This window comes from Dendropsophus ebraccatus, chromosome 12 (genome assembly GCF_027789765.1).
Source record: "Dendropsophus ebraccatus isolate aDenEbr1 chromosome 12, aDenEbr1.pat, whole genome shotgun sequence".
Classification (NCBI taxonomy): Eukaryota; Metazoa; Chordata; class Amphibia; order Anura; family Hylidae; genus Dendropsophus; species Dendropsophus ebraccatus.
In genome coordinates, this window is record NC_091465.1 from 21,408,240 (window position 1) to 21,420,764 (window position 12,525).

The following is a 12,525-nucleotide window of genomic DNA, read 5'->3' on the forward strand; positions in this document are numbered from 1 at the left end:
ATATTCTTGTGTGGACTTATTAGACTTAAAAGAAATTGAAAATTCCCCATGGATTTTTTCTGAGAAGAAAAAGTTTAGAATGTGTATTACAGCTTCTGATGTCAGCAAGTCTGAGTTTCAAATCAGCCTTTCTCTTCTTTCCTGGGATGACAAGTTGATTTGGTACCACATCAAATTTGACCTAGCCATTAGTTCTTTTTTCCCCATTAAAAATATACAGAGAAGAAGTTTTTGTAAAGATAAATGCAAAGCAAGAATTGAAAAATTTGTTTTTCAAAGTTGACCATATCATTTAACTCCTTGTTTAAAAAAAGGATTTGAAGCTGTGTATGAGACAAGAGGCATCTGAATCTTATGAAGCTGTTTAGAATATAATTATCTCTCAAAAATGTTACACCTAAACACATGATCGGCAAAAATTCACTTTAAAGTAATTGCATAATTTGAAAATTTTAAAGGAGCAGTTCTACTAAAATACACCCTCAGATATATTTAAAACACGAGACTCTACCTAAGCAAATAAGCAGGATTCTCTATTAAATCCAGGTAAATAAGATCATAGTGAAAGCCCTGGTCTGATTACACCAAATGTATAAAGTAACATTGTCGCCCCCTTTTTTGCATTATGACTTCTCTACACAGGTGTAAAGGGTAAATTTTGTAGTTTTCCTACCTCAGTTTATATCATACATCATTGTGCTTGTTCCAGTAAAAAGTGATCTTTTATCATCTATGGATTGCTCAACCTGGGCGGGGCTTCACGGTCACAATGTTCCGTAGCTCCGCCAAAGGTCCCACCCCTGTGACTTAATTGCTGCATAGGCCCCGCCCCCTCAGAAGCCATTGGTATGGGCCGACCTAGAGGTGGTGGGGTCTACACCGCTAGGCCAGCCATTCCAATGGTTGACGAGGGAGCAGGGCCTATGTGTGATGACGTCACGAAGCGGCAGGGCCTTCAGCGGGATATGGGTGGGGCTACGTGGTGCTGTGCCTGTGAAGCCCCGTCCAGGCAGCGCATTCCGCAGATGATAAAAGATCACTTTTTACTAGAACAAGCAACATGACGTATTATATAAAATAAGTAGGGATGGGCCGAACCTGCCGAGGTTCGGGTTCGTACGAACCCGAGCTCTCGGCAATGATTCCCGCTGACTGCCCGCTCCATGGAGAGGGTGGATACAGCGGGAGGACTGCCTGGATAACTGGGATACAGCCATAGCCATAGCTGTATCCACCCGCTGCATGGAGCGGCCATACAGCGGGAATTTGATGCCGAGCGTTCGGGTTCATACGAACCTGAACCTCGGCAGGTTCGGACCATCCTTAAAAATAAGGTATGAGAAATGCAAAATTTACCCTTTACACCTGTGTAGAGAAGTCATAATGCAAAAAGGGGGGTGACAGTGTCACTTTAAGTTTCTTCTTAGACCTACTTTTCCCTGTGAGCAACAATGAAAATCATGGCCTTATAGTCAGTAAGGGAAGTATTAGACGTTCCCTTCTTAACCTCACAATCGTCAATAACAAATCCTTCACCAGCTAGAGCTTTCTTAACAAAATTCTCATCATAGTTGAAAGCACGGAGCTTGTCTTTCCCAACTGTGTAATATGATACACCTAAACATCCTATTAATATGAGGTGTCCTCCAGGTTTCAGTAACCTTGAGAACTTCCTGAGATATCTGATGTAATCATCTTGGTCTTTGCAGATGTTGTCCAAGAGCCAACAACTGATGATACAATCGGCTGGCGGTAAATCAATTGGGTCCGTAATATTTTCTTTATTAAGGTCACATTTCACAATATGTTGCATTACTGATCTCACTTTGTTGTCTTTGTCCTGAAGCGGGTCACTGCAAAAAAAGGGGGAAAAAAATAAAAAAAAGTTATTGCCCCACAGCCAATATCAGTAGGACAGCATTTAATTGTTGACTTCCAATGCAAATTCAAGGACATAGATTTTACCTGGTGTCAAGCTTATACAGTGCCCTTCCAGCATTCCAGATGGCTCCTTTATTGTCCCCCTCATAGATGGCCCCCTGTATTGTCCCCCTTATAGATGGCCCCCTTTGTATTTTCCCTTACAGATGTCCCCTTATGTTTTCCCCCTTATAGATAGCCCATGTGTTGTCCCCTTACAGATGGCCTCTGTGTTGTTCCCCTTATAGGCTCTTGTATTGTCTCCCTTATAAATACCCTCTTATGTTGTGATGTTGTGTGTGTGTGTTGTTCCCCTTATAGATGTCCCTTGTGTTGGCCCCCCTTATGTCCCCCCCGTGTTATCCCCCTTATAGATGGCCCCCCTCTTATCCCCCTTATAGATTCCCCCCTAATACCACTCTTATAAATGTCCCCCTAATATATATATATACAGTGCCCTTCCAGCATTAACCAAAATATACAAGACTCTCTGAAAAGATTGGTTTAAAGGGAATTTGTCAGTTCCTGGGGCCTACCTAAGGTGCTAGTGAGCATAGTGCCTTTTTGGTAATTTTCCATGCAGTGTAATGTTCCCTCTAAACTTCAGCCACAGCTGAGCGGAATGGGAAGAGAGCTGAGCAATGGTCAGGCAGACACACAAACATCGGTACCATAGGCTCTATTCACCATATATATTACAGTGCAGTTTTATCAAATGACTCACAGAGGACGTCTTCTCTGATCAGAGTTCTTCCCTTTTCATCTTCTTCTCCATCTGCCCGGGGCCATTATGAGAACTTCTCCAAGCCACAAATCCACAAAATCTGGCAGAGAAACATATTAGGCTCCTCACTCTGGCACCATCCTCATCTCAAACTGCACATCTGTATTGGCCCCTTTGTGTCCTCATTTAGTGGGTAGGCTGACTCTTTGTGACCCCCTTATAGTATATGCCCCCTCTGCCTCCTTATAGATGGTCCCTCTGTGTATTCCCTCTTATAGATCCCCCCTCTGTGTATTCCCTTTTATAGATGCCCCCCTGTGTATTCCCTCTTACAGATTGCTCCTTTATTGTCCACCTTATAGATGGCCCCCTGTATTGTCCCCCTTAAAGATGGCTTCCTTTGTATTTCCCCTTATAGATGTCCCCTTATGTTGTCCCCCTTATAGATGACCCATGTGTTGTCCCCTTACAGATGGCCTATGTGTTATTCCCCTTATAGAAGGCTCTTGTATTGTCTCCCTTATAAATGCCCTCTTATGTTGTGATGGCCCCTCCCTTCTGTTGGCCCCCCTTATGTCCCCCCCGTGTTATCCCCCTTATAGATGGCCCCCCTCTTATCCCCCTTATAGATTCCCCCTAATACCACTCTTATAAATGTCCCCCTAATATCCTCCTTATAGATGGCTCCCCTAATATCCCCCTTATAGATGGTCCCCCTAATATCCCCCTTATACATGCCCCCCTGTTATTCCCCTTATAGGTGGTCCCCCTAATAATCCCCCTTTTACATGCCCCCCCCCTGTTATCCCCCTTATAGATGGTCCCCTGTGCAGATAAAAAGAAAAAAAGACCTCACCTAACAAATGCTCCAGAGCTGCTGCTCTGCTCCCTGGGGATGTCCCAGGGATTCTCAGGCGGCACACACATCAGGAAGCTCTGTGTGTGCCGGGGCCGGTACAGGGAGCTTTTCTAACATGCACTCTTTGTGCCAGAAGTCCCGGTCGACGCACAGGGCAGGACAACCCCGGTCAGAGGAGCAGCAGCTGGGGGCCGGATCGCCTCTTGTGACCGCAAGCAGAATACTGCTTGCGGTCACAAGAGGGATTGGGAAGGGGAATGTCACGCCCCCCTCACATTCAGTCTTCTGATAGGCTGCAGGCCAGCACTGCCATTCTATCTGTATCTGTGTCCAGAAGAGAACGCAGATACAGTATTCTTTGCCATCCGCCGCCCAGAGATTTCGGGTCAGGCGAGCGGCTGGAGGCAGTGAGCGGGGCCTCCCTGTCAGCTGAGTGGCCCGCGCTGCGCAGATTAATGGGAACGTTGGTGCAGTGGATTATGTACAATCTCATGTCTCCTACTGTAATTAAATGTCAAAGAGGATTTGTTTGTGCTACACTCTGGCACACCTCACCACTGCTTCCTCCTGCCTCTTCTTAATGAATAATCAATGCTGCCCATCCTTCTGCTCGCTCAGCTGTCAGCCAGTGTCTCTGATTGTAGATGAGTCAGATATAGTTGAATCTCTGACCCATGAAACAATCTATGTACCATGAAGAGGGTATAGGAGCATAGTAAAAAAAAAACAAAAAAAACTCTACTTACCAGTTTCCATGACCCTGTAGCACTTACTGAATGATACCTGACAGCCAACTGTCTGACTGACTGTTAGGTAAGACACATACTGTACCTTAACTATATTTGCCTGTGCTTCTGTGAGAAGGTAAAATAGTTGCATTGTCTTTTACAAGGGAAATATAACTGTGTATAGAAATATGTATTATTTATGGTTTCAAACTGAGATTCTGCATTTGACCATAAGATGTCACTGTTTTGTAACTGACAGCCTATGTTGTTAAAGGGGTTATCTATCCAGTGATACAAAAACATGGCCACTTTCTTTCAGAGACAACACGACTCAGGTGTGGTTTGCAATTAAGCTCCATTCACTTCAATGGAACTGAGCAGCAAAACCTGCACCCAAGCTGGAGACAAGAGTGATTGTGTCTCTGGAGGAAAGTGGCCATGTTTTTTAGCACTGGATAACCCCTTTAAGGTGTGGTTGTTATCATGGGAGGCAAATCAGACAGTTTGAACTTGTGACCTGAGGGAAGAAGAAGGAACAGATGAGGGAGGTCTGGAGCAGCTATTTTGATGAGAGAGCTGGCTGCCGCAGATGACTTGGCTGTATCCTGGGGAGCCCACCCCGGAACATGGCTTACACTTCCATAGCATAGAAAATTATTGACTAAGATGGCAGAGTGCAGCGGGCAGTGATTGGCCAAGAATGCTGTCACTCAAGAGATGAGTTTGTCGGGGACAAAGGAGAGGACACAACAAGACACTGCGGGAATGTGGACAGGTAGTCATAAGGGGGGAGAGTTATCAAAGGGTGTAGAATTTTGCCCACAGCAACCAATCACAGCTCAGCTTTCAGCTCTAGTAAAACGAAAGACGAGCTGTGATTGCTTGCTATGGGCAGTTTGCACCAGTCTAAATTTCACACCCTTTGATAAATCCCCCCCAAGATGTTTATTATAGTCTCCAGCATGGCGGCATTATATAAAATATCCCCTAACGCATTTAACATGATTTTGTGACTCTCTGTTATGAGATGTATATTATATGTCTTGTCTATAAGAAACAAAAGAAAACAGGGGGGCTTCTGGGTGCGTTATATTAAAAAAGCGCTGGTTAAAGTGTAACTGTCACCACCCACCTGGTGGAGTTGTGCAACATTATAGGCACACCGCTATATAGCGCATATACTCAAAGTATCACAGCAGCTCCTTCAGGGGGCACCACGTGAAGCGACATGGCAATGTATCAGAGTGTGAAAAGAGCCAGGTGTAAGCCCAGCAAGCCAGTAGATTCCCCTTAAACCCCTTAGCGACCCATGACGTACCTGGTACGTCATGGTGCCACGGGGGGTGTTCAGAGCGGGGTACTGCCGGGACCCTGCTCTGAACGGCACCGATCCCGGCTGCAATCTGCTGCCGGGCAGTGCCTCTATTAGCGGCAACGGGACCTGCGCCGGCTAATTAAGCACTTCAATGCAGCTGTCAAACCTGATAAAAGTCCAAATCACCCCCCTTTTCCCATTTTATAAATATAAATTATTAAATAAACAAATAAATAAACATGTTTGCTATCGCTGCGCACGTAATCGCCTGAACTATTAATCACATTACTGATCTCGCACGGTAAATGGCGTAAGCGCCAAAAAATTCCAAAGTGCAAAATTGCGCAATTTTGGTCGCATCAAATCCAGAAAAAATGTAATAAAAAGTGATCAAAAAGTCGTATATGCGCAATCAAGGTATCGATAGAAAGAACACATCATGGCGCAAAAAATGACACCTGACACAGCCCCATAGACCAAAGGATAAAAGCGCTATAAGCCTGGGAATAGAGCGATTTTAAGGAACGTATGTTTGCTAACAATGGTTTGAATTTTTTAAAAGCCATCAGATAAAATAAAAGTTATACATGTTATATACCTTGTAATCGTAATGACTTGAGGAACATGCATAACAAGTCAGTTTTATCATAGGGCGAACGGCGTAAATGCAAAACTCCCCGAAATCAAAACAAATTCGTTTTTTTTTTTTCAATTTGACAGGGCAAATGATTTTTTTCCGGTTTCGCAGCATATTTTATGGAAAAATAATGCCAGTCATTGCAAAGTACAATTGGTTTCGCAAAAAATTAGCGCTCAAATAAGTCTCTAGGTGAAAAAAAGCAAGCGCTATGGACTTTTAAACATAAAATGGAAAAAGCAAAAGTGCAAAAACGAAAATTGGCTTTGACCTTAAGGGGTTAAAGGTGAAGCGCAGGTGACTTCAAAGGTAGCATACGGTGTGCATAACCAAAACTAATGTCATGAATCACTGATGGGTAGAAAACACTATGTCTTTTATTGCAACGCGTTTTGGCCCTCACAAATAAATACAGGGGCCTTTCTCAATATATATATATATATATATATATATATATATATATATATATATATATGTACGGCTGTATACTGAGAGTGTTTGGAGTGTTTTGTGGATAGGCTGTGATAGTGGCGTAATGATGCGACTTTGGCGTGTTAGTTGCACTGAGGCATGCTTTCACTACTGTCCCAGTTTCATTTTGGAGGTGTTGGCATCATTTTCTGAGGCGTCATGGTGGACTTGGAAACCTAAATTCACCATTCGGAGATCACCAAGTCACAAGCATTTTTTTCCCATAGACTTTAATGAGATTCAATATTCGATCGAGTAGTCCAGCATCACGGCCTACTCGAATCGAATTTAGAAAAATATTTCACTACTCGCTCATCTCTAATCATTATCTCTATTACAGTAGCGTCAATAATGGTGGGTTTACACTAATATTTAGACAGATTCTTCACCTCTTTCCTACTATGTCTTCATGAAGTTTTGCGGCATGTCCCCAGTTAAACGCTCCTGTCCGTGTGTCCAGCCATCTCTTCAGCTCCAGGATGCATCTGTCTTTGATCTTCAGCACTATAATGGGTTTAAAACACTCGGCGGCTGCATAGAAATTGTGAATCAGGGAACCAGTGCTGAAGTCAATCAAGATATTACCTTTAATACGACCTAAAAAAAAATTGTATACTATAAGATATTTACCATAATAAACCTATACAGATGTTGTAGGTCATGGGTATTCAAGCTGCGGTCCAGCTGTTGCAATACAACATTTCCCAGCATGCCTGGACGCCCAAATCCAAAGCTTTGGCTTTCTGGACATGATGGGAATTGTGGTTTTGCAACAGCTGGAGGTCCGCAGTTTGGAGACCCATGTTGCAGATAAATAATAACATATGTCTATATCACTTCCAGCAAGAAAGAGGAACCCTTGAAATTGGCTTTTATTTAAGCCTCTAAGTTTTTCCTTATTGGGTTTATGAGACTGGGTTTCTAAAGTAGACCAAACCCCTGAACCTCCAAACCTTTAATACAGTATTCAAAATAATGGAATATAAGGAGCACAGCCATCCCTCTGTTCAATCTCCACTGCATGTGGCAGCCTGTAATCACCCTACCAGATGGGATATAGGCAGGGGAACTCTGTTTTTGAGATGCTTTAGGTGTGGGTCCTAGATGTGGGACCTTCATTTACCATGTTTCCCTAAAAATAAGACGGTGCCTTATATTTTTTATTGTCTTATTTTCGAAGGATGTCTCATTTCTCTTTCCCTCAGCCGGGGGTGGGGGGTAGGGTGGACTTCTCCCCGGACCTCCCCAGAATACTCATTGTCAGCGGCGGATCAGGCGTACAGTCACCATATAAGGACATAGTCAGAGTGAAGAATCATTTTTACACAAGTATGGGTATAGGTGACTGTATACCAGGGCGGACTTGTCATGTGTTTTGACTGCTGAGTATGTTAAGTACATTGTTCCTATATATATATATATATATATATATATATATAATTTATTTATTTATTTATGTAGATACTACTTTCAGGATATTGTTTGGACATGTATTTTCTTGCTATACTTTTATAATTATTGACTGACAGGTCCTATTATCATTGGGCTATTTACATCCATACCTGGTATATTTTATGTAGCTCCAAATATTGTGGAGGCACATATGTTATCATGTGGCATTTGTTGGCCACCATTTTAATTTATTTTAGTGTTTTTTTGTTGTGAGTGTATTAATAAAGATTTCTCATTTGTATGTTATTAATGGGTGTGCAACTTCTTATAGCTGTGTCGCTTTTTTCTTTTGTGGAAGATATTTATTTGACTTATTCAAGCTGTGCCCACCATTGTTATATTTGTCTTTTCATTTTTACACAAGTGTGACACTTGACTATAAGTATTGACAACTAACTTCTGATAACTGACTTCTGACTACTAACTTTGACTTCTGACATTGACTTCTCACTTTGACTACTGATTACTGACTACTGACTTTGATTACTAACTTCTGTCTGCTGACTACTGACTTCTGCTTACTGTTCACTGACTTTGGCTACTGACTTCTGACTTTGAGTACTGATTATTGACTACTGACTTTGAAAACTGCGATGTGTTATACTAGCCATGACAGGGTCCCAATGTGTGCCTGCACTGTGTACGTGCAAAAAGCATGGCCCCAAGTAAGGTAACCTGTGAGATCGAGCCGCAGACTCTGTCTCACAGGCTATCAGTGTAAGATCGACAGGTATAGCACATACCAGTACTGATGTAGTGCTATGTGCTATACTAGCGATCTAACGATCGCAGTGTTGAGTCCCATAGGGAAACAAAAAATAAAGTGAAAAAAATAAAAAATAAAATAATAAAGTGTAAAAACATAAAAATGGATTCTTTCTCAATAAGGGTATGGTCGCACGAAGTAAATGTGGTGGAATTTCACGACAGAACTCTCCACTATGGAATCCTGCCTGCCTCAGTGTGCCATAGCCTGTCTATGAGAGTTATATATAGACTCTCTGTGTGCTGCCCCCAGTAGTTTAAAGACCCCTGTGAGCTGCCCCAGTTATATATAGACCCCCTGTGTGCTGCCCCAGTTATATATCTACCCCCTGTTTGCTGCCCCCAGTAGTATATAGATTTCTGAGTGCTGCCCCCAGTAGTATATAGACCCCCTGTGTGCTGCCCCCAGCAGTATATAGACCCCCTGTCTACTCCCCCAGTAGTATATAGACCCCCTGTGTGCTCCCTAACCCATCGCATAACAGTGCACCCACACACCCCTGACTCTGCAGAACATTGCATAACAGTGCACCCACACACCCCTGACCCTTCAGAACATTGCATAACAGTGCCCCACACCCCCTGACCCTGCAGAACATCTCATAACAGAGCCCCCTCCACACACCCCTGACCCTGCAGAACATCGCATAACAGAGCCCCCTCCACACACCCCTGACCCTGCAGAACATCACATAACTGTGCACACACACCCCTGACTCTGCAGAACATTGCATAACAGTGCCCCCACACCCCCTGACCCTGCAGAACTTCGCATAACAGTGCCCCCACACCCCCTGACCCTGCAGAACATCACATAACAGTGCCCCCACACACCCCTGAACCGGCAGAACATCACATAGCAGTGCCCCCACACACCCCTGACCCTGCAGAACATCACATTCACACACCCCTGACCATGCAGAACATCACATAACTGTGCACACACCCCGCACCCTGCAGAACATTGCATAACAGTACACCCACACACCCCAGACCCTGCAGAACATCACTTAACAGTGCACCTACACACCCCTGCCCTGCAGAACATCGCATAACATTGCCCCCACACACCTGACCCCGCAGAACATTACATAACAGTGCCCTCAGTGTGACTTACCTCCTGTTGATCTTATACCCTGCACTCACTATACTGCTGCCTCATAAACAGCCCGGGACACCAGCAGCCTCATAGAAAGCCTAGCAGAGAAAGATAGCTCCTCCCACACTGATCACATGGGCATGAAGTCATCAAACATCCTTTTCAAAAAAGCGCTCATAGTTACAGTGCAGGGTGGGCGGGGGCAGGATTGATGGGTAAGTAAATTAATTACTTATCCATCCAGACTGCGCCCCCTGACATTTGGCACCCTAGGCCATCGCCTACTCTGGCCTACTCTTTGTCCCGACCCTGGTCCACGGCCGCCTAGGGCCGATCGAGGCAAGTAGGCAAGGAGAGTGGGTGGGTACAGACCTAGGGCCCACTGTCTTGTTGTGTTTGTACCTTCCGGTCCTGATAACATGTTTACCAAATCATGCCAGTACATAGTAGACATATTGCTAATGTGACTTAGTAATTAATTTATGTGGCATGACTTACTTTTTAAGAAGCAGAAATGTTTAAAGTCATCCTAATGCAATTTTTTTCTAATTTTTCATAAAATTTTAAAAAATTTTTTAAATATTTTTATAATGGAATAAAGGGAGACAGGTCAAATTAGGAAAAATGAGCTTGGTCATTAAGGCCAAAACAGGCTGCGGAGGCAAGGGGTTAAAGTAGATCATCATAGTTTATCAGGAAATTACTTCGGCCCAAAAGTGGTATAAAAGTTAACACTCCCTCAATTTTTGAGTTCCCTTTTATCATTCTGAGCACATTTTTCTAGGCTTCAGGTATAGTATATAATATAGTATATAGGGGCCAAATTGACTTCACTTAACCCTGCAACACTATTTTTTCAACACATTTAAAGGGGTTATCCCGCGAAAACCTTTTTCTTTCAAATCGACTGGTTTCAGAAAGTTATAAAGATTCATATAGATAGATAATTTAAAAAAAACTCAAGTCTTCCTATACTTATACTTATTGCTGTATTTCCTGTTGTTTTCTTTTTAAGTCTGACACAGTGCTCTCTGCTGCCACTTTCTGCTGAAACAGGAACTGTCCAGAGCAGGAAAGTTTTTCTATGGGAATTTGTTGCTGCTCTGGACAGTTCCTGTGTTGGACAGAGCTGGCAGCAGAGAGCACTGTGTCAGACTAGGAAGAAAGCAACACTTCTTTCAGGATATACAGCAGTTGATAAGTATAGGAAGACTTGAGATTTTTAAATAGAAGTAAATTACAAATCTATATAACTTTCTGAAACCAGTTGATTTGAAAGAAAAAGATTTTCGCTGGATAACTCCTTTAATGACTATAAAATACAGTTTTCAAACTCAATTCCATTGTTTAAAACCAATGAAAGAAAATAAATTACCTTCTGAGAACGTCTGAGTAAGTTTGTTAATAGGAAAAAACACAGTATCCTCTAGAAATATAGGTTTATCTGAAAAATAATGCTCCAGATACTCTCTGGAATTATAGCCATCGAGGTCATAGCGCTTATAGGTGCTGGCAGCCATTGGTTAATCTTGTATCATAGACAGGGGGGTAACTCTACATCGGTACTCAGGGTGTCTATATACCACCAGGAATCAAGTGACAAAGCACAACATTATTTGCTTATACCATCATGAGTTATTATCCCCATAAGACAGTCATGGGAAAGTGTGTTTGCCTCATAGTAAAATACACACATCTGTTTTATTATATAACTAATATTAGACAATTAAATATTGAATGTTAAGTCAGTCTTTACTGTCTCCTCAAAACCAGGATATCAGGGGCATAAGTAGAAATGGCTGGGCCCCTAGCAATTATTATCATACATTATTAGACCGGGCTCCCACTACGTTAAACACCGACCGTTCTGTGACCCAGCCGGTCACAGAACGGCCGGTGTCAGTGAAGATCATCCCAGCCGGTACTGCAGTACTGGCGGGATGATCTTTATTTGTGCTGAATTGGGATGCGGGCGCATCCGTGTGTGCCCGCATCCCAATTCACCGTAGCCGACAATGGAGAGTGTGACCTGTCAGGCTAGTGCGGACGCTATTCAATTAATGTGGTGGCAAGTGATCCTGACCGGAGTGTCTACTATGTGTATAAACTCTGGCCGGGATTCCCTCAGACTGCAGTGCACGTAAGTTGTGTATTATTCACAGCCATTGTTGCACATCGGAAACAACAGCAGTGATTAAGACACAATTTCCGTTGTGTGAACATGGCCTTATCATACATATCACTGTCACAATAACCAAATCCTGTATACCAAAACCAATATTACTAATAATAACAGTATAAAAGGGGCAACTATTACCACCACACCATGACCACTAACATTACCATCGTACTGTTATTGACCAAATCTGCATACAAAGGTAAATAATACAAAAGTTACCAGTTTACAAATAATACCACCATATACTGACCATTACCACCCTATACTAGTGTCACCTCATTCAGCCACCATATAGCAGTAGATATCAGTTCTACATAGGCTCTATAGACCACAAGTGATTACAGTGCAGTTAGAGCCAGTTACTCACAGGCAACAT

The 12,525-nt window shown here is 43.0% G+C and overlaps 1 protein-coding gene across 1 annotated transcript; it reads right to left on the bottom strand.

Annotated features, from left to right (window-relative positions):
* Positions 1-733: 733 nt before the first annotated feature.
* LOC138769121 (nicotinamide N-methyltransferase-like) lies at positions 734-11,502 on the bottom strand. The gene is made up of 3 exons (XM_069947352.1): positions 11,346-11,502; positions 7,044-7,251; positions 734-1,853 (listed from the first exon to the last, which is right to left on the bottom strand). Exons 1-3 carry the CDS (start codon positions 11,488-11,490, stop codon positions 1,430-1,432), a joined length of 777 nt encoding a protein of 258 aa, XP_069803453.1. The 5' UTR covers positions 11,491-11,502; the 3' UTR covers positions 734-1,429.
* Between the last annotated feature and the right edge of the window lie 1,023 nt (positions 11,503-12,525).

Coding starts and splice junctions, on each gene's coding strand:
- LOC138769121 (XM_069947352.1), bottom strand. CDS start 11,490: ATGGCTGCCAGCACCTATAAGCGCTATGACCTCGATGGCTATAATTCC. Junction 7,252..11,345: donor TACTCAGACGTTCTCAGAAG/GTAATTTATTTT, acceptor ATTTTTTTTTAG/GTCGTATTAAAGGTAATATC. Junction 1,854..7,043: donor GAAGACATAGTAGGAAAGAG/GTGAAGAATCTG, acceptor CTTTTTTTGCAG/TGACCCGCTTCAGGACAAAG.